Genomic DNA, 25,415 nt, shown 5'->3' on the forward strand with positions numbered 1-25,415 from the left:
AAAAAATAAAAGGAAAAATTCACTAGAAAAAAAAATGATGATCCAGCAAACAGCTACAGCCCACACACCTTCCCATGCAGCCCAACTGGAGCCAATCAGTGTGCTTAGCTGTCACCCCCAGTTTGAACCCGGTCCGGTTTTATTTTGTCCCCCTTTTACCCTTCACTTTTTTACCACCGTAAAACAAACAACATGTTCACGGTTCACCCAAATATTTCCATAATCGGTCCCTCCATTTACATGGAAATCCCATTTCATGCCCCAAATCATTATGGAAATATTTTACTCTCTCATCCCTAACTAAGTAACTGTAACTCCCAACCCCCCTTGATTATTGCTTTATTTTACCTTTTTTTCCCTAATCTGTTAATTATTCTAACTGTACCACAATCGGATTTTCAGGAAAGTGCGTTAAATGATTTTATTTATATATTTATTTATTTTTTAATTACTGTCCTCCGTGTTCTTTAAGAAAGACCAAAAGTTGGGGTTTTCTTTTCTCTCTCCCTTTAGCTTTCTGCTCCCAAATTCCAACTCCGCCCATCCTCCGCCGTACGCCATGACGGAACCGCCGCCTCCGCCCCCCACTCAACCGCTTCCACCGGTGGTGTCGCCTCATCTTAACTATCCGGAGTCGTTGGACTCCTCTCCGAGGTCTCGCAACACCGACACGTGGGATGAGCCTCTCGCTCCCGGCCCTCTCGCTGGCCGTCTCCGCCTTATGTGCAGCTATGGCGGCCATATAGTCCCTCGCCCTCATGATAAGACTCTATGCTATGTCTGTGGTGAGACTCGGATCGTTGTTGTCGACCGCCATACGTCTTTATCTGACCTCACTGCGCGTTTGTCGAAGACGCTTCTCAATGGTAGGCCGTTTACTCTGAAATATCAGCTTCCGAATGAGGACTTGGATTCTCTCATTTCTGTAACCACTGATGAGGATTTGGAGAATATGATTGATGAGTATGATCGGACGGCGAGTAATTCGTCTAACCCTGCGGCAAAACCCTCGCGACTTAGGTTGTTCCTGTTCCCGATTAAGCCGGATGTTTCTCAGTCGATCGGGCCAATTCTCGAGAGCTCGACTAGTTCCGAGGACTGGTTTTTGAATGCTTTAAATGGTGCCGGTTTGCTCAATAGAGGTTTTTCTGACTCTGCATCGGTCAATTGCTTGCTAGGGCTTGATGATGATGTCGGTGTTAATAACCTCGATTCGGGTCCGAGGGAGGCGGATGGTTCTCAGCCTGGGTCGTTTGGAAATGGTAAGGGTGGAAAACAGGATGTTCATTCTGTCCCTGATTCACCGATGATCGAGACCACGTCGTCATTTGGGTCTACTTCTTCTTCGCCTTCTCTGGCGAATTTGCCGCCGATTCGGGTCCATGTGGAGGATAGTGGCAATAGCGGTGGGGTTGCTGCTGGTGCAGTTCGAGTTCAAGATCAGAAGGTGGGAATTGAGGAGCAATTTTCGCAGATGAGTGTTGGTCAAAAACAGCAAGATGAAGCTTTCACGGCACTCTCTTCGCCGCCTCCTTTGCCTACAACTATTGTGGCTTCTGCGGCGGCGGGCTCTGCAATTCCGGTGTGCTCAGCTGCTGGAGTAGGTGTAGGAGAATATACAAATCGGGTGATCTCCGATGACGAGAGATCGGACCACGGGGCGCCGGTCGGATACCGGAAACCACTACCACCTCAGCCACAGTCTCTAGCTCCCCAATTGCAGCAGAAATCAAGTGGACTTGTTGATATACCTTCCCCGGACTCGGTGTCAAGGTACTAATTGCTTGATTTTCTTTATCATTCTCTGGTATTACTCATTCTGCTTAATTTCTATTATCAATTAAAGTTTGCGATGATTGTTCTGGAGTGATAATTGGTTGTTAGTCTGAGTTCGTGCATTTTCTTTCTGTTTTCTTTTGTTTCTTCAGTGATAGTAGTTTAAACAATCCGATGTCTCGCTCAAAACCTGTGATGTATCAAGAACAAGTTGTTCATCAAATCCCCACTTCAGCCGTTAGGCTTCCTGGCAGTCCCGCAGATCCAAAAGTCAATGTTTCTGATCAGAACGCCCGGGTTCATATTCCACAACAGGTCCAAGAATCAGGATATGTTTTACACTCTCAGTACGACCAGCATCAACACCAGCAACTTCAGCAACAACAGCAACAGCAACAACAGCCACAGCCACAGCAACACCCACCTCAACCACAGCAATTCATACATGCAGGCGCCCACTACATCCACCAGCACCCATCTGGTGCAGTTCAAATTCCAGCATTTTTCCCTGTATATTCTCCTCAGCACCATCATCATCCCCATCAAATGGAACAGCAGTATCCAGTCTACTACCTGCCTGCCAGACAGGGTCAAGCTTATGGCAATTTGCCAGTACAGCAATCTACCATCAGCGAGTCTGCCACTGCTATTCCTCCTGGCCGGCCCCAAACCCCTCCCAATCCAACATTGGTTACGACTGCAGCATACAACCACATGAGGAATGCCCCTATTGCAAAAACTGAAATGTCTGCCAATGCATACAAACAGACAACTACAACTCCTCAGTCGTTAGTTCAGGTTCCCGCAAGTCAGCATCAGCAACAATATGTTGGCTATAACCAGGGTTACTCTCATATTCAGCATCCATCTCAATCGGTTGCACCTACATCTGCTACTGCAAATTATGCCTACGAATTTTCAGACCCTGCTCATTCTCAAATATACTATACTCAGCCTCTAGCACCTTCTCAGTACCAAGCCATGCCAGCAGCCGCTGTAATGCTGCCTGAAAATTCTGCTCAGCTTCCCACTGACAACATGAAGCAGCAGATGAGAACTTCACAACCATTATAGTCTGTTCAGAAAGAAGAAACAATTTTGGAATAAAGTATTTGGTTTTGCTTACAATTTTCTATTTTATTGTCTGTCTTGTTATTGGTATCTATTGGTTTGTGCATGTATCTGAGATAGAGATAATAAGTATTGTTGTTGTCTTCTTGTTCGTGTGCCATATTATTTGTTTATTGTCATAGAAAATGATAAGTGGTATGGAGATTATAAGTTATACTGTAAGTTCTGAACTCAAACATGGTGTGCTTGTGCAGTCAATGTGTTATAGAATTAGCAAGAGTTTTTGCATCAATCTTTTTGTTCCCTCTGCTGATATCAGATATGTTTGGTTTTATTTATTACCTCTGTACTAGTCTTTCCTTGTATGAGTCCGCTCTCCCCTCCAGTCAATTGCTTATAGTATCCAGCAATTGAATACTATAAGTTTCTCCAGTCAATCACATCCATACCAACTATGAGTTTCTCCATCAGTTATTTTCAACAAAAGATGATCCTTTCCTCGCAGATGGCCCCTTCACCTTGACGTTTCTGTCTTCATACTTTTGATACCTGATTGTGTTCACAGATTCAATGTTGCTGATCGTTTTGTATCTTCTTTACTGAGTGTGGAACAAATAAGAATTACAGGTTTCCTTTTCAGTGTAGCAGCCTCATCTGAGAACGAATGCTCATGTTCAGTGGCTTGGTTGAATCCTTTGGAAGGCTATGGCTCATGTTCGATAGGCTGATGAATAATCCTCTTCACAAGGGTGTTTACCACTGGCTTGTTTCCATCGATATCTTCCACTCTTTTCTTTCTGATAAAGTTGTGAGGCTGCTTTATGTTCTCTGAAAGCTGTTCAACTTCCTTCCCAAATCTGTCATTTCCTTCTTCATACCCTGTGCAAAGGTACCTGTTGGCATTCACAAGCTGTAAAGTATGGAATCCAATTAATGCACATATTCTAACTTGTAACATCTCATCTCTATTGTCATTTATTCTTCATATCTTTTTTCATTAAAATGATATCAGAATCCAATCAAAGTTGATTTTAGCCAAGATCTCATTTGAAGATTATGATTGGACTGAAGTCTTGCTTTTGGTGAGATTATCAGCCTAATTCAGATGGGAATTTGATTGTCAGTGCATCAATTACATCTTTGAAACTTTTCACATCTTGAAGTCTTAAATTTGCATGTGCCATTGTAGGTGAAATGCTATAAATTTCATGTGATTGTATCTGATATTTACAGTGGCTGGATTCCTTTCCGGATTGTCTTATAATATACAAATGTCAGGTTTAGTTTTTGGTGAAACTTTTCTTACAATATGTACGAGGTTTGTTTTTGTTTTTGGAGATGGGGACAGGTTTCAGAATTTATGACTCAGTTAATCAAGTTTGCCACGTGGGTCTTACCTAATCATGCTTGTCTTTGCTTCCTAAAGACGTTGCTTTGCATTGTCATCATTTTCTCCTTTCATTTCTTTTACAATCACTTCTGTACAGAATTTTGGTTTATTAGGCAAACTGATTAAAGATCTTATCATTAACAAAATTTGAAATTCTGCAGATCTTTCTCAAACAGTTGGCGAAATGATGCTGAAATCGAATCAAGGGCCCAACTTTTGGTGAGAATCGAAAATGAATTTTGGGAATTCCACTGAATTTTGTCTAAAACCAGACGAAGTCTTATTGCAAAAGGCTTTTACTGTTGATTTTCTCGTTACAAGTTGATGCGTATAATAAATATAGAATAGAACTCAAAGCCACCAAAGAACAATGATATAAATTTTGACTTTGGTATTTTTTAAAGAGTCCCTTCACTTCATTTCAGTCCTTATCTATTGTGGACCTAATATTCTATATAGGCAATGCAGGATCCACGCAAGAAAGCATTATTCAGAAGGCAATTAATATTGTGCGCAGACAAGACTTCGCCTCAATATTAGACTCATATAAAAGCACCGATATTTATTTTCATTGGTTCATCTATCAATTATTTAAGGACTTAGTTTCTTCTTTCCGATTGGCCAAGCCTACCTTGTTAGAAATTGGTCTTAACACAATAATCCTTTGCCGACTTGTAAAGCTCTTACATTTCTCATTCTGACTATTCATTTTTATATAAAGGTGTATTTGAATAAATCAACCCATGATTAGATCATTCATGACTCCATTTATTATAGTTGACAAGATTTTGAAACAAGGCTACATTATCCGGCTGAAAATAGCTGCCTCGGTAAGTTACAAAATATTATTCTAAAAATCAATGGTTCAATTTCTCACCTTTTTAATTGTTGAACTTAAAAAAAAAAAAACATTTGCATTGATTTTGAGATCAATTTAAAAGAAAAATTGTTTTAAATGGTAAAACTATTAAAAATATTTCCGAATATAACAAAATGTCACACTAATAGACTAACAGTGATTAATGATAATAGTTTATTAGTATCTATTACTATAGAACAACATTTTACTATATTTTGCAAATATTTTAGTTCATTTTATCATATTGAAAAAATAACCCATTTTAAAACTAATATTTTAATGCGATGTGATCAATTTTTTAATGAGACGTCGATGGATGTCAATTTTAGAACAATTCATAAGATGATTATAAGTGCAGAGACTATTAACATATTTGAGAGCGATTCTAAAATTGTTAAAATAACTTTCGTTATTTTCAAAATCACTCCAAAAATGTTTTTATTAATTTAAAATCAACTTTAACATAGTTTGAAGATTGCGATTAAAAGTATAAAATTAAAGTGATCTAAACAATTTCAAATTTACTCCCAAATATAATATAATCCATTGTTTCCTTAGAAAAGGTTAGAACTGGAAATGGAAATAAATATACAGATCAGCAGCCCAAACAGGATGGGAAAAAATGTATACGATAAAAGTTAAGTGAGTGTTACTTACTTTCTGTCGGGGCAAAATTGAAAACCGATCATAATGTACAAAACAAGCAATATTCCAACCTATAATACAAAGATATATCCCTTTTCATACTGGAACATTTATCTCAAACACTCTAACACAGTGGTCAGCGCCACAGGATGCAAGTTGCAACTTCCTGCACTCTTCACCACTCTTCTCCGGTTCCTTCCATGCGAGGCGGTTGACCGAGGAAACATGGCACACAAATGGATCGAGACGTTTAACGACCGAAGCAACTACATTTGAGCAAACATTATCTGTTCTATTGATAGACAAATTCCACAACTCAAGGAGGCCATTTTCCATTCCAACTGCAAGGAATCCATTGCTTTTGGGATCAAGACCGACCCATGATAAAGCGGTGACACTAGATTTGAACTGTGAGAGAGTTGTTAGCTGCTTAACTGAAGATTCAGCTGTCACAGCCCATATCTTCACAGTCTTATCCCTAGAGCCTGTTGCAAACTCATGACCGTGTGGGTTCCAAGAACATGACCATATGATTCTTCTGTGTGCCTCCTGCCTTGATATAAGCTCATGGTGGATTTCATCAGAGCCTGAACGGATTCAGCAAATAATTTATATTAAAAACTATAGTTCTCACTCCTCACTCTCTCTCTCTCTCCCTCCTCTTTCCTTTCCTTTTTTTCAATGTAATAACTAATTAATGGGAGAAAATGCTGAGAAGTGCAGCAATTAATTTGTATTATGCAGAACCTACATTTCCTAAAGCAGTTAAGAATTAGGGTGATCTGAAAAGACCAGTAAAATTTCTAACATTGGCCAAACAAGAAAAATCAAGAATTTCGAGAAATAAGATGAAAATATTAAAACGAGTCCAATAATCAAAATACAGAATTTTAGGTGTGTATGCTTTTCTTTGGGGGGGGGAGGGTGTGGTGAGGATTGTAGGTTCCACCATAATGATGATGCACTCATATTAGCGAGGGAGGAGGGGAGCTCATTTGAAGAAACTCCTCAGATTAGGGGATTCTTCCTACGAAAGACAAAAGTGTAGCACTTACACGGGACGGCCAGATGACTTTTTCAATTAGTTATAATGAGTTTGATTCAGAAGATGGAGGGCGTTTCTGAATAAAAGATTGGGTTCTGAAGTGTGCAACTTCGGAAGGGTATAGTAAGTTTTACGAGGCCAACCTTATGAAGGTAGGGCTAACAACTTGGACTAGTGCCATTTTCACTATATTTTGAGAACCTAGGTCTACGAAGAACTGAAGGATTTTCAGATGCTCCATTTCTCCCTTGGATGACTTTCCTGGAGTAGTCAGATTCTATGCCGGCCTCTTAGGAGTGACTGTGTCCAACTCTTTTCGTAACTACAATATGCACTTATTCACGAATCACGCCAATTGATAGTTGATCCCATTGGCCATGAGGGATTTCATCCTTGTATTCCTCTCCTCTTCTCTCCTAAAATACTATTAGTTTCCTAGAGAGAAGAGGGGGGAGGGGGGAAGCTGGGGGGAGAGAGAGATCAAATCATCTCAAAGGATGAGGGCATCGTATAGCATTTAAACCATAGAGGGCTCATTTCACATAGTCAACATGTACATTATGCAATTATCTCAAGACCGAAACAAAGAACTGTTGCTTGCTTCAAGACTGTCTTGCTGGAGATTAGGATTCACAATGTTAACAAAAAGAGTATATATCTTCACATATGTTAAGTAGGTCAGAGGTACCTGTTCTCTGGATTTTGAAAACAGAAAACTGGCGATCCCTTGAGACTGCCAATAGCATACTGTCATCGTGGGAAAACTCCATTTGTGTTATTGTCAAGCTGTGAGATTGCAAACGACTGACTGCCTTCCACGAACCAACCTCCCAAAGCCATATTTCTGCCACTGATGCCGTTTGTGCCTATACATTATAGATAGTTTAAAATATGAACTGTAACATATAAAAGCTAAAGTGTGTCCTATGCATGAAAATATTTGCTCGAAAATCTCCTCTTCAATATCACAATCATAATTAAGAATCCAGATTACTACTCCTTTTAGATTAATTCACAAATGTTTTTCAAGAGCTGAAATGAATTTAAACTTGAAGTCATGCTACCAAATTAACACTTCAGAAGTTATGCTACTTGAGAATAAAATTTTAAATTGCCACTGCATTCTTAGTCAAATAGTGAGATTATATATATATATATATATCTTGAGAATCTTTATTGGATTATAAATTGTAAGAACTCTATGTGTGTTTTCTAATAATAAAGTAATTAAGCATTCATTTCCCAAATAAAAAGAAAAATAAATAGGCAAAGCAACAATAATACTAGATACCAAATCTATAAAACTACTGTTTTTTGTTCAAGCAGGATAAGAAACAAAAGACATTATCTTTTTGGGTGACTATTTAAATAGAAATGAATACTTATTTTCTATAAATATGAAAAATAGATGAACTGATTAGGTGATATACCTTACAGGATGAAGCAACAAGCTTCCCCTTGTGATCACAACATATAGAAAATAGCTCATTCCCATGACCATAAAGTTTGTGCGACTCTGGCCAAAGTGTATGCCATGCCAATTGATCTTCAATGGGAGGTTCGGTAAGAACGACAGGAACTGCATCGGGAATGGTTTCAAGGGTGTCAATACCTTCATTTCCACTCCTATCTGGTGTCTTATCAGCAGCTGCATAAAAAGATGAATGGTTAGAACTCATAACATTTGAATATACATACTCATATAACGGAACAAAAGATTGCAAAGACTCGGTAGCAATTAACCGAGATATTACTGCTTCAAGTTGAATTAGAAATTTCACCATCAAGCAATGGTTTTACATTCCAGATGATTTGAAAAGTGGAACATTGAAGGTGCGTGTGGATGTCTGTATATATATATATACACACACACACAAAACTTAAGTTTCATACTGTAGATTGCGAATGGTACTAGGCTAAAATTCTAAGCTTTAAACTTGAAAGTCATATTTATCCAGAATGAACGCGCTCTAGAATGGGGGAAATATTGAAGAAAGACTCACAGTGAACATAAATAGGTTTCTGTGAAAGGCCAAGAGCCGACATATTAGCACCCAAAATCTGAACATCCACAAGGTGATCTTCAGTGGCCACGAAATTCTGCAGTGTGGCATGACTCAATGTCTTCAAAAAAGATAATGGAGCTTCAAAGACTCTAGCAACTTTCTCTTCAGCTCCACTGACAAAGCGATGGTTCCCCTTCCCTTGTATTATGGTGACACAATTAATATCATGACCATGAACTTGAGGTCGAGCAATTTCATGCCAAGAACCTCCTTCAAGAGAATTGACATTTTTCCAGGGAGCAAAAATCCGAGTTGTCTGCAAAACATTGACATCAGTAGACATCAGCATTAAGTAACAGAGAACGATCTCATTGCCTTTCGTATTATTTTATTCCAAGAGGATCCTTTTATTTATATAGAGAAACGGTACATAGCTAAGATCCTTGCCTCCCCTATTCAGCCAAAACTAGACTAACCAAAAAGTGCCTTTGCACTCATAATCTAACTAGATACTCCTCTGACCCAAGATTTTTCCCACCGCTCTAACCAACCATTTATCATGGGTCCCAAACATCTTGTGTCCACCGGAAGCTAAATTTTTCCCCTCTCACTCTCATGCGGGCATACCCTTTGCCTAGCCTATCGCGTTAAATTGGAAGAAAAAACTCCTCCTACTTGAAACTTCTCTTTCTCGCTAATTTTCCCAGTATCATCTCAACTAGATAGCCAGACACAAAGAAAGCACACAGTTAACACAAAACTACAAGTCTCAACCACGAATGAAAGGGAGTGCATTTACCATATTTTATCCTTTTTTTTTTTCAGAGCCAGAAAATCTCGCAATTATTTCTTGGCTAGAGAGATGGGGAAAAAAAAAAAAACTAAGGTTGATAAAATACACTCAAATGACACAATGAATTAAGACAAGGGCAGTTAGTTAAAGTTTTCATATTCACGTAATGACACAATGAGATAATACAAGGCGGATTACCAAAATTTGCACCTCACCTGGTCATGGCTGACTGAAATAATATAATCACCAGATCTGGCCCATGAAATATCCATGACAGCAGCAAAATGTCCTGAGGGAACCTTTTGAGGTTTCCAGTTATCTGAACTGATACCAACATTTCTCCAGAGATGAAAAGACCCACCGTAACCATGTGCTAAAATTGAATCTCCATTAGGGCTCCAATGCCCACCATAAAACCCTAAAGCACAATGACTTAACTCTCCAACAGTAACCACATTCATCCAGATGCCTGAAGTCTTCTCGGGCTTCCAAATCATCATTGTCTTGTCCATAGATGCAGAAAGGATGCTTTCAGATTGATAGCATGGAACCCCTTCTATTTCTGTAGCTGAAGGCGGCTGCCATTGGACCGAATATACCCAATCCTCATGTCCAATCAAAAGAGATTCTAATGATACCTGGTAAGTTGATGGTCCAGCAGTAAATATAGGACCTTGTATATAAGATGTTAAACTTATTTCTTCTTTTTTGCATCCTCCATTTATGTCAGGTGAAGAACCATGAAGAGCCATCTTCCATATGCGTATGCCTCTGTCCTGAGATGAGCTTACAAGCATAATGCTGTTTGCTTCTCCATTTTTCCCCATAGGCAAAGAGAAGTCCAGACTTCTAATCCAATCTGTATGTCCTTTGAGCTCACATGCCTTAACAAACTGCGTACATTGAAGGGCAAAAACAAAACCTTCTAAATATGGCTTATAGTTCATGACATGAAAGTAGAATAAAAATTCATAATGTACTAACTAGATACCTCTCCAGTTCTCTTCCCACAATACAGATGAATCTTATTATCCAAGCCTCCCATAGCCAGGACCATATAACTGACATTTCCAGGCAATTCTGCTAATGAAAGTGCCACCATAGATTTTGAACCAACCATGAGCGAGTCCAGCAACAACAATGTACAATTACCTAAAAGAATAAGATATAGAGCATGTATTTTAGAAAGACCTTAATGTTTCACATCAAGGTGAAAGTTTATATACTAACAATATATATCCATTACATAAATGTGTAAACATTAAGAGGAAGTTCCAACTAACATTATCAGTGACCATTGTTCATGTTTGAGGCACTTAACTAAAGAAGTAAGCATTAAAAAAATCGATAGTTCAGCATATAGAAAAAGCAAGCACAGTAGCAAATCCCTTCTAATAATTTTTTAACCACGAAAAAGCCAACAATAAGAAAACAATATAATTGCAAAAATTCCAAAAGTAATCCACTTCTTTACCCAATTATGAAATACTGGAGAGGGCGAAATAATGAATTAAACAATCTTACAGGCCAGTTTGATTTAGTGCGGAATATCTTTAGTTAGATATAAGTGTAACAGGCATTAGCAGAAAACAAACATTATTTTATAAAAATTATTTTCTTACCTTCATTGGTAGACGGGAAAACAACCTCCCAAACACAAATTGAACCATCTGAAGAAGCAGACGCAACAATTGCCACCGTTTCAGAAATTATATGTGCAGTAATACATGTGATGCCTTTCTTGTGTGATTTTGGTAGTTGTAAAACATTTCTCCACTATACAAACACAAGTTTCGTTAGAACATTAAAACATGAATGCATTAACCCGATCAGATATATACAAACACATAAAAAAGATCCACCCATAAAATCTTCCACATTGCATAAATGTTTCACTTCCATATACTTCCTCCAATAAATTCAACTGATTAGAAATCACGCGGGAAGTTGGGTCACAAACTCAACAAAACATCCTTCAAGCTTAATTGAGTATTAATTAATCCAGTGAAGCTGTGGAAAAGGTATTACCTTCTGGTCCACAAGAGACAACTCCCATAAGTGAATAGCACCATCAGAGTCACCAGATAGCAGATAATGACACTTCAAATGCTTGGCTGAGGACAAGAAGGTACAATTAAGAAATGAGGGGAAAAAAAGGTCCACACGCTAGTTCTTGTTTCCCAAGTAAGCTACAAGGTGTATATAGTCCTTGGAGTATAATTTCTAAGATACACCACGGAGAAAATTAAACGTTTAGAATCATTGATTTCAAGATGATGACGATGGGAAAAACTTCAGCTCACCTCTAAACGAAAATTTATTACTTGGAAGCCAATAAGTGCAGTTCACAGAAGCGTTGTGACCGGGAAGAGTCGTCAGAATTTGTGCAGACTGTGAAATTCGAAAATAAAGGAGAACAAAAAGGAAGTAAAGTTCAGCATTTTTCCGGTTGTGGAAACTTGACAGAGGAAGTGGATCTTAATATGATACAGACCTTAGGAGAGAAGATGGCAACGGCGTTTTGAGCGCCAAAAGCCACTAAATCACAGGCTCCCCAAGAAACGTTGTTCACTATTCTGTTACAGCCTGCCCCTATAAACACTTCCTTGACTTCAACTTCGCCGCCGCCGCCGGAAGTCATGTTTGCCGGTAGAAAGCACCGGTTAGGAAGGGGAAGAGGAGATGGCGGCCGAATAGCAGGGCGTTTGAAAGCTTTCCTTGTTCGGGGCTCTCAGGCGACAACCAGGGACTGCGGCGGGACGAAGGTTGGCCGAACAGTTAGATGGACGGGTTTACTTATGGGCCTAATGGCAATCGAATGCTGGGCTCAATGGGCCCATTGGACCTATTCTTTGCTCTGGGCCTATGTTTGGGTAATTTTGCTATTTCGAAATAATTAAAATCAATTTTGTCAGGGTTAAACACAAATTTAACCACTAAAAATCAATTTAATGTTTAATTTTTATACTTTTAAATACATTTTTTATACGATTAAAATTTATTTTTAATAATTGAAATATTTTTTAGTCATTTTAAAAATGATAAAAGTAATTTTTGATAATTTCATAATCACTTCTATTATATTAAATAGTGGCAGGAGGTAAAATGCATCCTACTTTTCTCACTTTATTACTAAAATAACATGATATTTTCAAGTTTGAACATAAGATTCCATCATTTCTAACAATTTCATTTCACAAAGTATTTAAGTAATGAAAATGATGACATCATATATTTTCAAAACTTTCTTCATAATCACTCGAAATGAGACTAAATGGACATTTAATTCACAGCTAAATTCATATGACATATATCAATTTGAAAATAGTTTAATTCATTTAGACACATACCATCGATCATGCGTCCAATAGTTTGATTCCTCTCCACTCATATGCTAGATGTTAAACTAAAAATACAAAAGAAAAAGTAAGACTAAATATGGCTTAACCACATTGAAAGGTTAGATTCTAAAATGTGAATAAAGAGAAGGATAATGGTTATGGTTAATGCAAGTGACTGGACAGTAAAAACCCAATAAATTAAATTAAATTAATTTTTTTTTTAAAAAAAAAAAAAAAAAAAAAAAAAAAAAAAAAAGAAGGGAAAAGGGTGCAATCAATGGAGTGGTAAGAAGGGACAAAGAGGAATGGCATTATGGGCTCCTCCTACGGACGGGTGTCCCCTCAACCACAAAAAAGCTTCACATTCTTAATCAGATGTAAATTAAACAATTTACACCTTCTTTAACCAATCTTTACCCCCAAAAAAAACAAAACAAAACAAAAACAAAAACCCAAAAAAAAAAAAAAAACTATAATACAAATTTAAAGCACTTTGCGGTTTCTCTTTCATACCTAATACAACAAATGATTCGAAATAAACACTAAAGAAACATCTAACCCACTGGATGAAGTCAATATGTTAGAGTTAGTAAGTTTGTGTTTAAGGTGTAGAGTTCTAAGATAGAGTTCATCGACAATACTAAAAAATAGATTCAAAAGAAAAGTTGAAGTTACTCGATAATTTTTTTTAAAAGAAAAAATAGAGATAAATGAGAATATGAAATTCTTCCATAAATATGAAAAGTAGAAAAAGATGGGTTGATAAAATTACTTGATAAATGTGCAAACTTCAATAGTATTTGCTACTAAAGTTGGGTTGTTTATACTAATTTAAGAAGTTTGTAGACCAAATAGCCCCTACGCGTATTTTAAACTACATCCATCTTTTTGCAATTCATCTAAAAGATACAAAAAAAATATTAAAAAGAAAAAAGTTTATCAGTAGTTGAATGAGTAAGTTAGTCTGAAAAAAAAAATAGAAGCGACCTAAGATGCATGCTAATATTTTCACATGAAATTACAAGTGACATTGTAGTTGTATGGACTCTCCAATAATTTCTGGAGTACTCCGACATGCAAATCACAATAGAAAGGGAAAAAAAACATTGACTCTTCAGCATCCCATCAGTCAGAGAAGAGCTTAGCTACGGAGCATGAAATGCTATACTTTTAATTTGGTGGAATGTCATCCGGATCCGACCGGCACGCATCTAATTGAACAAACAGCCATTTCCCCAACAAAGCTTTCTTCCCCTTCAGAGATCTCAAAACTTGTTGGGTTTCAAAATTTTCTCTCTTAAAAAGACATGTTTTCGACAAGCCATCAGCAAGTTCAGACATGTTCATGCCCTTAATTCACAAATATTATTATTTGCACTGTGTGTGACAACTGACAACAACATCAATTTTTCTTGCAGAGATAACATAAGAGAGACCAACAACATCATCATCATCACTTCTCAATTCAATAAATGTCACACATACAGGCAAGGGTCTTTCTGATTTTCTCAGAGAATCTAAAGTTGTAGATCCTTTTTTTTTAATTAATATCATGGGGTTTCTTTGTCAGACAAGTTTTTGAATGCAAATGTGGATGGAGGTATATGTAAATTTAATTTGACTCACAACTCACAAACTATGACCTTAAAAAGGGTACTCTTTGCAAAACTTTAGTTACGAACTTTTTCGGTGAAACCAAAAGTAAAATTCGAGTGGTTTGATATAAATACTGTAACTGACATGTTGATTTCTGATAAGTGGGTCTTGAAGGACGTAAAAGTCTTGCATAAAATTGGAATATCAATGTGCCATTCTATTTCTCTACCATTGAGCTTGGTAGAGTTATTATTTGTTTGCCGCTCTTGATGAGATTCATTCATAAAACTCACCACTTTTGTTTGAAATCGTTGAAGATCTCATCCACACAGTTAGGTTTAGACTATGATTGTGATACTAATTAATAAGAATAACAAAACCTCCACCTATCTCCACAATATTATGATATTATCTACTTTGAGCATAAACCTTCGTAGCTTTACTTTTAGTTTTACCCAAAAAGCTTCATATCAATAGAGATAATTGTCTTCATTTATATACTCATGATCTTTCCTTATTCAATGTGAGACTTTGTTTATACTTATATAACAGTGCTATGACTCCATATGTTGCTTCATTGATTATATGAAATCAAACGATACAATTGTCACATAATTAATGTATCTAAATCTAAGTCGTTTGTCACGTTAGTTTATTATAACATAGCGACTACCAAGTTGTTGAAAACCGAGAAAATTAAATTTTAAGTCAAATGGATCTGAATAATCGAGTGAACCAATTGTTGAAGACACCTCAAGTGACTAGGCCTTGGCTAGCATCCATGAGTCACTAGGGTTTCTAGCTATATTGCCATTTGAAGCACCATGTGGGAAGCATATTTTCTTAGCCACATCGTAGAGAGAACACATGGAAAATTTCAAACTTTAAGTTCAAAAGTAGACAAGATTACATCAAACTCCATACACACACACAAACACATAAATAGGAGTGATTGAGTGAGTGATTGTGAAAGGTAGGGATGGGGGAAGCATCATAGAAAGGTAGAAACAGTTGGTAGAGAGCAAACATTAGGTAGCAAGAGAATCCAAAACAGCTAGCCTTTTGTTAGCATCAAAGTGGCCATAACATAGACTTGTTTGGTTTTGCAAACAGTAAATTGTGGTTCTTGCAAAAATTTTGCATGGCACAAACACAAACACAAGAAGATAAACAACATTGAATGAGTAGTAATGGGAAGAGCCCTTTGTTGTCCCCCTCCCCACTTACCTTAAGGTCCCTACTTTATTCCCTCCACCCTTTCTTTCCCCCATATAAATATATACATAAAATCTTTCCCTTTGAGATCTGTGAATGAAAAATGGAGAGTAATAATGAGTTGATTATGAACAACCCTGTCTATTGTGAAGGGAAAGGGGAAAATGGGATTATAGATTTAGGGCTTAGCCTAAGAACTTTGGAGCAACCAGAAGTGGGAATTGAGGGAGGGTACATGAATTGGGGAGGACAGGATTACTATTGTTGTACTGAGGAAGATGCAGAGGTTGTGCAGAGCAAACAGCAACAGAGGTGGGATTATGTTAAAGTCAATATGGATGGTGTCATTGTTGGTAGGAAAGTTTGCATCTTTCAACATGCTAGCTATTCTACTCTTGCCCTTCAACTTGAAGATATGTTTGGTATCTTTCATTTTTTCCGATCTTACTTTACTTTGTTTTCATTTTATTTCTTACCCAATTTTAATTAATTTTTCATATTTGGGAAGTTAATTAGTGTCTTATCCACTAAACTATGTTCGAATTCATTAAGTTTGAGATATTTGTCGATATATATGAGTTGAGATTTATGCATAACTTTATTATAATAGGAGCTACAGATTAAATTTTATTTATATGCATATTATTTTAAAATCTTAAACTTCTACAATGGGTTAAGAATACTATTCTAGTCAATATAATTTGAAAGTTATTGTGTTTTGGTTCTTGTAGTTATAAATGTTTAAAATTAATCTATGCACTTTTAATCAATTTTAAAAATAGCCCTAGTTTATTATTATTATTGTTTTTGGGATAGCATATGTTAATTTTGAAAACATGTCTACATTGTGTCATTTATTAGTATCTAACTAATTTTGATGAAAAACACTTCAAAAGGCTAATTTTCAGATTTTATTGAAATAGCATTTAATAAGAATGTAATATTATGTCTTTTTTTTAATAAAAATTTTAATACCTCAATCAATTTAACATGATTCTTTTTTTTTTTTTTTTTTTTTAGTATAACAAATAGGTAGAGATATTTAAACGTTCAACGTTAAAAATGGTATCACAATTATGATTTAACTATGTTCACCTTTTAACTCTCACATGATAAATCAACCTAAAGATTTTTAGGAGCAAACGACAACAAGAGATAGCAAAATCAACTATGTGTTGTATTCATTATTTAAAAAAATAATAAAAATATAAAAACTACTTTATGTGTTAAGAGTGGACAAAACATAATTTTGGTTGGGAGGGGGGCCTCTCTTTCTTGGAGCTTACTCTCTAAGTTTTTATTTATTTATATTATATCTTGTTTTTATGTAGGATTATAACAAAGGACAAAGGCCCCATATTGTAGTTTTTTTTTTTTTTTTTTTTTTTTTTTTTTTTTTTTTAAGATAATTACAGTTGGTAGCATTTTTAAGAATAATAATCAAGTGTATAACATCACTTATAGACTTTTACCGATGATATGGTCTATAACTGATACACTTCTACCAATAATATGATCTATTACTGATAGATTATTTAAATTTGATCATATTTGTAATTTTTTTTATCATTATATTATATCTGCTAATACTTTGAGCCTAATATTTATATTTGCAACTATCTCTAAAAAAACATAATGCAACACTATAACTAACAAAATAATGAAAAAGAACTAGAAGAATAATGAAATAATGAAAAAAAAAGTAATTTCATCCATAGAAAAAATGTCAAATTATTTATAGAAATAACAAAAAAATATTCATAGATACTTATAGACTTTTATAAGTCTCTATTAAAGAAATGAAATTCTACTATTTTGTATAAATAGTTTCTATTTTTTAATTTTTTAAAATCTCAAAAAATAAAAAGGAAAAAAAAAACTAACAAGAATCAACATTTTAGAATCAAAATCCTTAAATTTCTTGATTCATACCCAATAATTAATTAGCACTCAGGAAGATCTTCTAGAAAATTGTTGCATGTGAATGATGTAATTAATACGACGATCTTCTCCCTAATGTTAGGTTGTTTTTCTTCCATTTGTAATCATAGAAGAAAGTTGAGCATACTACTATTTTGATTCGTACCAATAATTGAATCTTCAAATTATGGCTACTCACAATCTACCCTAATGTCAAAAGTATGATATCCTTAATCAACCTCGGATATAACACATGATTCAAATAACTTATCATAGTAGAATTATATTACTTCTCACTAATGGTAGGAGAATTTAATTACTAAGTTTCGAATGAAATAATTAAGATGATAATGGAACTTTTAGACGTATGTAAATGAACTTAATAAAAATTAATGATTGTAATATATAAAAGTCAAATTAATACGTCAAATTGAGCATAACTCAATTGGCATAAGTGTGCTAAAAATCATGAGGTTTGTGATTCGAATCTCTCTACTTTAGTGGACTTAAAAAAAAATGGTCAAATTAATATATTTTGAGAAGAGCAATGTTATGTATGCATTTTTCATTATTGTTACATAACATGTTTTTAAACTAACTAAAACACATATTGAATGTTCTTTTTATTACTTATCATATCATCTTGGTAGTAAAATACTAATATATATGTTTGTCGATTGGATTAGGTCGACAATGTGAATCTGGACTGAGGTTGTTTGAAAATGATTCTGAATTCTCACTATTTTACAAAGATGGAGATGAAAATTGGAGGAGCGTTGGTGATGTCCCATGGAAGTAAGTTCTACATCTTTGAAATAGTGATTTACCAAATTAATTTATTAACAAGTGATCTGTTAAAAAAGGGTGAGCATCGGTCGTTTGGAATCGATTTTTTTAACTAAATTGCTAGCGAACTGATTATGGTCGCCAGTCGGTTTATTAAATGTTCAAACTAACCTCGATTGTCGAGGACTAAAAGAAAAGTCGATTGGTCGGTCGGTTTGAACGATTTTATTCTTTGAATTTTTTTGGAATTTTCCTAAACTGACACCGACCGACTCCTCTCATTATCTGACTGACTGACTCCGATTTGGTCGATTGAATTGACTTTTGGTCTATCATGCTCATACCTAGTTAAAAGTCATTTTCATACGAGCATTTCAATGTTTGGTTTTAAATCTATTAAAGTGATTTTTAAACAATCAAAAAGTGATTTTCAATGACTTAAAGGTGTGTTTAATTGAGATTTACTTTTAAAATAAGTGTTTTAAGCTAAATTATTTAGTTATATTTAATTTTGTATAGTGTTATAAATCAAATTAATATTTGGTTCCATACTTGTACAAGTGATCTTTATTAGATAAATGTGTTACTTTTTTCATTGTCAGGTAGTTTTGAGATGAAACCACGTATTATCTAATAAAGTGAAATAGGAGGAGAATTGTCTAAATATAAAATGATAGTATATATTTTTTTAAAAAAAATTACTCTCAATCACCTGACAAAAATCATTTGGGAATCACCTTCTAAGTAATTGATCGGGAATTATTTAAAGAAAAAATGATTTTAGACATGTCAGAAGTGATTCCAAAATTACTTCCAAACAGGTTGGTAATATATATAACAATGATTATTTAATAACTCTCACTTGCATAAGCAACCTTAACAATATTTGACTACTTAGCAAAATGTATTTATTTCTACCTAATTTGCTCATTTGGTTAATGGACAGGCAATTTGTGGAAGGTGTGAAGAGGCTAAGAATTGCTAGGAAAGATGAGGCTTTTGTTGCCATTCGTCAAAATTAACTTACATTTCATGGAAATGAACCCCCCAAAATGCAACTTCTTAATGGGAATTTTATTTTATGTTAAAGTTGGAGGCATCTGACAATTTATCTAATTTAAAGATCCTTTATAACAATATCAGTTTTATGGTGTAAACTCTACGTTCAACATAAATCTTAGACGATTCGTTCTCAACCAACTCGTATAAAATTTTACTAATTGAGATATATATTACTGATTTGAAAAGATCAAGTGTTTGAATTTACATATCCGCATATCTTTTTTAGTGCAATGATTATAGGGATAGAAGATCGAGCTTTCAACTTCAAAGGATGAAGTGAATGTCAATCACTGAGCTAAGCTCACTTGAGCACCTCTAGATATTGTTGAACTGTTAAAAAAAATTATTCATTCCTAGACTCATTCTTAATAACTTTATCTTAAAATAACATAGCCACATGATGCCTCATATGATGTTTATTATACATATGATAAAACAACATACTTAAGCATAGAACAAACACGTGTTTCTCCTCGTCCAACTTGAGCTTAGTTTAACAAATATATGCCTTCAATGAAGAGGTTAAAAATTTGAATGCTCTCAACCTCAAATTAAGTCTCACTATGATTGTAGCTTCAAATCTTGCAAATTCAAGTATAGCTTAGTGGATAAACATTAGAATTGGTTTAAATTCAAGATACTTCTCTCTCATACGTCTAACAGTGAAAAGCTATCGATCACAAAATGAAAACCATGAAACTCGTGTATATATATATATATAATATAAAGATGAAAGGTCGAATGAAATGAATAATTGGGCAGTGGAGCATCTTTGTAAGAGGTTTCAGTCAAAGGGGGTGGCGCTCGTCCCTACAATCACGCCTTTGTTAAAGTCAGCCATTTCCCACTCCAAAGTCCAAACCATGTTGAACTTCCCATTCTCCTCTACCATCCTCAAACCTTGTTTTGCTTTCCAAATTAATGCAAAACAATGCCCTTCTTAATAGCTCCATTGCAAAATTTTTCACTTTCAAAATGATGATTTTAAAGCTGAAAACTGAAAACACAGCCATTTTCTGCCAGAAACATAGAATCAACCATGAATCTTGGACATTCATCATCTTAAACACGTAAATCAGACAAACAAATTCTATTGCAAGAAAGCAAATTGATATTATTTTTTTGTTGTTCAGTTTGGAGTGACAGCCAACCTGCTCAAACCATCACAAACATGTCTCATTGCAGGTCTTCTTTCTGGACTATTTTGAACACAAGCTAATGCTATCTTCAAAACCGCAATGATCTCCTCGTCTGCATCATCGTCTGGAGCCAAAGACGGGTCTATCACGTCTGAAAGCGGTTTCTTTTCCTCGATGCAGAGTTGAATCCATTGGACAAGATCCATTTCCGAGGCTCCCACCTGAACGATGGGCAACCTTCCGGTGATCATTTCGAGTAATATCACACCATACGAGTAAACGTCCCATTTTTGTGATGGCTTCACGACTTTGAACGCTTCCGGGGCTTGGTAGTAAGTACTCATACTAGAACTGAATGTACTAGCTTCAGAGGTGGCAGACTTTAGTTGTTTCTCTTGTGGTTTCTCCTCTGCTATATGACTCGATTGCATGGTTGGCGATCCTCCAGCAATGTTAACAAGGCGGGCGAGCCCGAAATTAGAAATATGCGGTGTCATGTCATGCCCAAGAAGTATGTTGTTTGTTTTCAAATTACCATGAACATACTTTTTGGGGCTAAACTCGTGCAAGTAAACCAACCCTTTCGCAATGCCTTTCATGATTCTAAACCGAACAGACCATGCTAGTGGTGTAAACGATGTTGTTCCAGGCTTCCCTGATAACGTTTAAAGATTTTTACATATGAATAAACTATCATAAACTAGATAAAGGAAAAAAGTTGAGAGAACTTACCATGAATGGCAGATGCAAGGTTCCCATTTGGTATGTAATCATAAATAAGCAGTTTCTCATCAACAGACCAATAATATGCTCTAAGGCCAACAACGTTTGGATGCCTCAACTTCCCAATTGCTTCAACTTCAGTTTGAAATTCTTTTAATCTTTGAGAACCACCTTCACCCAATCTTCTCACAGCTAAAGTGAGTCCATCTTCAAGCACAACTTTATACACGATGCCGATACCGCTTTTTCCCAAAACAAATGCTGATGCCTTGAGAAGTTCGTCGAGATCAAACGTCACTTGTGAATCTAGAGGTACCAAATCAAACTGCTCGATATGCTCCGAAACGTTCTCGGATTCACCCTTTTGAAAGCAGAGACAATCCTTTCTTCCTTTTTCACCCTTCTCAAATCCATAACTGGATTGGTCGGCCTTCTTCCCATTTCTATGAGTGCAAAACCTTGAATAGCAATACGAAAACAGCAACCCGATCAAGCAAATACCAACGATGTCGCCGATGATTATTGCAACTAAAGTGCTCTTACTCAGCCCTCCTTCGTCATACTTATTACCACTACCCTCAGAACTCCCAGGTGGATAATTGTCTGGGAAAAAGGGAAACGAGGATGGGGAACTCGCGCCCGGGGTTTGGGAAGAACATGGGTTCTTCAATGGCGGTCCACAAAGGCCAGGATTCCCAATAAAAGCAGTTGGTCCTCTGTTCATAAGAGCACCATTTTGTGGTATTGAACCACTCAAATTATTGTAAGTAAGATCAATATAAACCTTTTCAGGAAGATTTCCCAAGCTGGGTGGGATAGAGCCAGAAAACAAATTATGTGAGAAATCAACAGTGCCTTGTAAGCTAGACAAATTACCAATATCCATTGGAATTGAACCATTAAACTTATTGTAAGAAAGATTCAAAGTTTCCAAGAAATTCAAACTGGAACCAAACCCATTAGGCAGAGAATTGGTAAGATTGTTCTGACTAAGATCAAGAATTCTCAACCTTGTGCATTGCATCAGAGAAACCGGCAAGGACCCATTAAAGAAATTCTGAGACAAATCCAAGATTTGAAGGTTTTTTAGCTTACCAATCTCATTTGGAACAGACCCAGTGAAGGAATTTCCATAAAGCACCAAACTTTGAATTCCATTAGCTTGAAAAAGCTCCATTGGCAAAGTTCCATGGAGTTTATTACTCCTCAGATTCAGATGACGAAGCTCAGGTAGAAACCCTAGACAAGAAGGAAGAATCCCATTAAGTTTCTTCTTGGGAATACTAAGAGAAACAACTCTTAGATCCTTGCATGTAACTCCATTCCAACCACATGGGGTTTCATCTGAAGAATTCCAGTTGCTGAAACAGCCCTCTGGGTCTTCAGTAATGGACTGTCTGAAAGCCAAAAGGGCATTGCCTTCATCATTCAAAGAAGCCATGGAAATGCATAAGTTGCAGAGGAGAAAAAACAGGGGAATTGAAGAAATTTTTGCCATGGGAACTTCAAATTGAGCTTCTTTTGCAAAAGAGAAAAATGGTAATAACAAAACCGAGTGATAAAAGGGGAAGTAGGGGAGGTAGGGATGGATGGATAAGCAAGAGTGTGGAACCCTTGACAGTGAAGGAGTTGAGAAAGCTCAAAAGTAAAGCTTTTTTCAGACCAAAAGTCTAAATTATTCAGAGAGAGATAAAAAAGAGAGCAATTCAGTGGCTACTAGTGGAAAAAATGCATTACCATTCCACAAAGGAGAAAAGTATTTTAACTTCTAGTGTGTGATTAAATTATTTTTTAGTAGCCATTAAAATATACCATGGTAAAAAGAGAAAGTAGAGTGAGGGATGATGTGGCTATAAATTATTTCACTAGTTTCAATAATGCCTTTGGTTAATCTATATATTGTTGTTGTTTTTTTTTTTTTAAATTCTACCCAAATATGTCAGTTGAATTATGTTCATATTGAAAATTATTCTATATCGTCGAGATATAAGATAGAAGTAAAAAATTGCATTTTAAACTTAATTAAATCAAATATATGTCAAGTAGAAGATAAATTTGGAAATTATGCCACTAAACAATTATTAAAAATGTACCATGGTAAAATTAGAATGTTGGTAACTCCATGTTATTATAAATATTTCAACATTTGGATGTTTTCTCTTTTGTTAAGAATCGATAATCAAAGATTAAAACAAATGCAAAGCAAAAGAGATCAACTCACAGATTTACGTAGTTCACTGGTAGTGTGTCAATCATGTCCACAGGACAGAGAGAAAATAGTTTTATTAGAGAGAATGATACAGATTACAAATTTGAGATGACTCTAGAATTAGAGAGTCTATATAGTACGCTTCTCTAAATCATAGGGTCACAAACATAATAACGTAAAGATGACAAATATGTAAATAACTTAGGTTATTTGAAGTGCTACATGATAGATTCAAGACATTCCAACATCTTTGTTGCTTGATTTTATTTGTTCTTATTATTTTATTTCCTCCTAGTAACGGTAAATTATACTGTACAATACTACTTCTAGTATTTACACTATTCAAAACTAATGAAAAATTTAACCAACAACATAACATATTTTCACAATAATATGATATTGTTTATTTTAATGGTGCCTCGAGAAATCAATAATATTAAAGAAGTCAAATATTGTAGATTTAAGGAAATATATAAAATTTGGGAAAATGGTATTTTTTTTAAGAGAGGGGAGAAGCTCTCATCTCATAATTTTTCCACGATAAGTTGTCGGGAAGCTACATGTAGTTGCATGGGACATTTGCTTTCGTAACAAGTGTTTGTCAGGGACTGTCTTTTTTCCTTTTTTCCTTCCCTTTTATTTCATTTTCCCATTAAACAAACAGATTTTGCCAAATGCTTAATTTTCTCTCTACTGTCTCATCCATCACTTTCTTTTTGTACAAATTTATGCGCTATAATATTTAATGGTCATCATTTTGTCAAGTGTCTCAAATAAGAGAAAAAACCAACCAATTGAACAATGGCTATTGCTCGGCTTAAACAAGAGATTTTCTTTACATAGTATGTGTTTTTTTTCTTTTTCTAGACAAATATCAAATTATAACTTTTATTGGCAACTTAATTCATATTCCTATCAAGTTGTCTATTCAATCAATTTTAATAATCCATTTTATTAATTTGACATTTGAAGAAGTCTATCAATATAGAAGAATTGATACATGAACAATTTTTCAAAGGTAATATTATTAATGGAGTCTAAGTTGATTCACTTGTGACCATTTAGAATTTAATTTCGATTTAAGTATAAGTCTCTCGTGATGTTATTAAAATGGAATGTAAAGATTGGCATTAAATTCACACACTTGTAATAGTTCAAAGATTAAGTTGGTATAATTATAAGTTCAAAGTTTTTCTTTTTAATTTCAATAAATATAGGATGCAAATGTTGTGCTTTTGAATTTGAATCAAATGAGTTTATATCAATTATCAATGAATTATACTCATGTTGGTTAAATTTTTGCAAAACAATTGGCATCCATACAAAGTTATTAGTGGGGTGAAGATTAACACAATTATATTTAGCAACTTTAGAGATGAAAGATTTTTTTTTAAAAAAAAACCAAATATTTAAATAGTTTTTTATATATAAATTGTGCTACTTTTAGTTTTGTAAAGCATTTTTAGTCTTAAATTTTTATTTAAAATTAATTGGGTTCATTGCTCAGTGGTAGAGCATTTGACTGCAGATCAAGAGGTCACCGGTTCGAACCTGGTTGGGCCCTATTATTAATCTATTTTTATTATTGTAAAATCCATATATACATATATAAAGAAATTTAATCATAATAACAAATCAATAAAAGTATTCTTTCGACTCAGTCAATGACGTACGGCAGACAAGAATTAACATGTGACAGCTCTGACAAAATCCAATAATAGTTAATTATGATAAATAACTGAACTAAAAATATTTTTAAAAACAGCACATTCAAAAAGGGAAAAAAAACTCATTATCTCCATTTTGGGTAAAATTTAAATTATATGGTCGTTTTTAAAA

The 25,415-nt window shown here is 35.1% G+C and overlaps 4 protein-coding genes and 1 non-coding gene across 5 annotated transcripts; 3 read left to right on the plus strand and 2 right to left on the minus strand.

Moving 5' to 3' along the window:
• The first annotated feature begins 456 nt into the window (after window positions 1-456).
• Window positions 457-3,139, plus strand: LOC120081335 (putative mediator of RNA polymerase II transcription subunit 12). The gene is made up of 2 exons (XM_039036090.1): window positions 457-1,773; window positions 1,929-3,139. The coding sequence occupies exons 1-2, from the start codon at window positions 560-562 to the stop codon at window positions 2,848-2,850; spliced, it is 2,136 nt and encodes a 711-aa protein (XP_038892018.1). The 5' UTR covers window positions 457-559; the 3' UTR covers window positions 2,851-3,139.
• Window positions 3,140-5,616: 2,477 nt separating this feature from the next.
• On the minus strand, window positions 5,617-12,390 carry LOC120081848 (elongator complex protein 2). The gene is made up of 10 exons (XM_039037022.1): window positions 12,080-12,390; window positions 11,889-11,976; window positions 11,614-11,699; window positions 11,208-11,361; window positions 10,577-10,737; window positions 9,801-10,478; window positions 8,790-9,108; window positions 8,217-8,434; window positions 7,475-7,652; window positions 5,617-6,328 (listed from the first exon to the last, which is right to left on the minus strand). Exons 1-10 carry the CDS (start codon window positions 12,224-12,226, stop codon window positions 5,838-5,840), a joined length of 2,520 nt encoding a protein of 839 aa, XP_038892950.1. The 5' UTR covers window positions 12,227-12,390; the 3' UTR covers window positions 5,617-5,837.
• A 3,419-nt stretch (window positions 12,391-15,809) lies between these two features.
• Window positions 15,810-19,622, plus strand: LOC120082049 (auxin-responsive protein IAA32-like). Its single transcript, XM_039037264.1, has 3 exons — window positions 15,810-16,159; window positions 18,344-18,452; window positions 19,390-19,622. Exons 1-3 carry the CDS (start codon window positions 15,841-15,843, stop codon window positions 19,463-19,465), a joined length of 504 nt encoding a protein of 167 aa, XP_038893192.1. The 5' UTR covers window positions 15,810-15,840; the 3' UTR covers window positions 19,466-19,622.
• Window positions 19,623-20,259: 637 nt separating this feature from the next.
• Window positions 20,260-23,064, minus strand: LOC120082038 (receptor protein kinase-like protein ZAR1). Its single transcript, XM_039037253.1, has 2 exons — window positions 21,377-23,064; window positions 20,260-21,299 (listed from the first exon to the last, which is right to left on the minus strand). The coding sequence occupies exons 1-2, from the start codon at window positions 22,863-22,865 to the stop codon at window positions 20,635-20,637; spliced, it is 2,154 nt and encodes a 717-aa protein (XP_038893181.1). The 5' UTR covers window positions 22,866-23,064; the 3' UTR covers window positions 20,260-20,634.
• A 2,004-nt stretch (window positions 23,065-25,068) lies between these two features.
• Window positions 25,069-25,140, plus strand: TRNAC-GCA. The gene has a single exon. It is a non-coding gene; the product is annotated as a tRNA-Cys (tRNA).
• The last annotated feature ends 275 nt before the right edge of the window (window positions 25,141-25,415 follow it).

Source organism: Benincasa hispida, chromosome 7, assembly GCF_009727055.1.
Source record: "Benincasa hispida cultivar B227 chromosome 7, ASM972705v1, whole genome shotgun sequence".
NCBI classification, from domain to species: domain Eukaryota; kingdom Viridiplantae; phylum Streptophyta; class Magnoliopsida; order Cucurbitales; family Cucurbitaceae; genus Benincasa; species Benincasa hispida.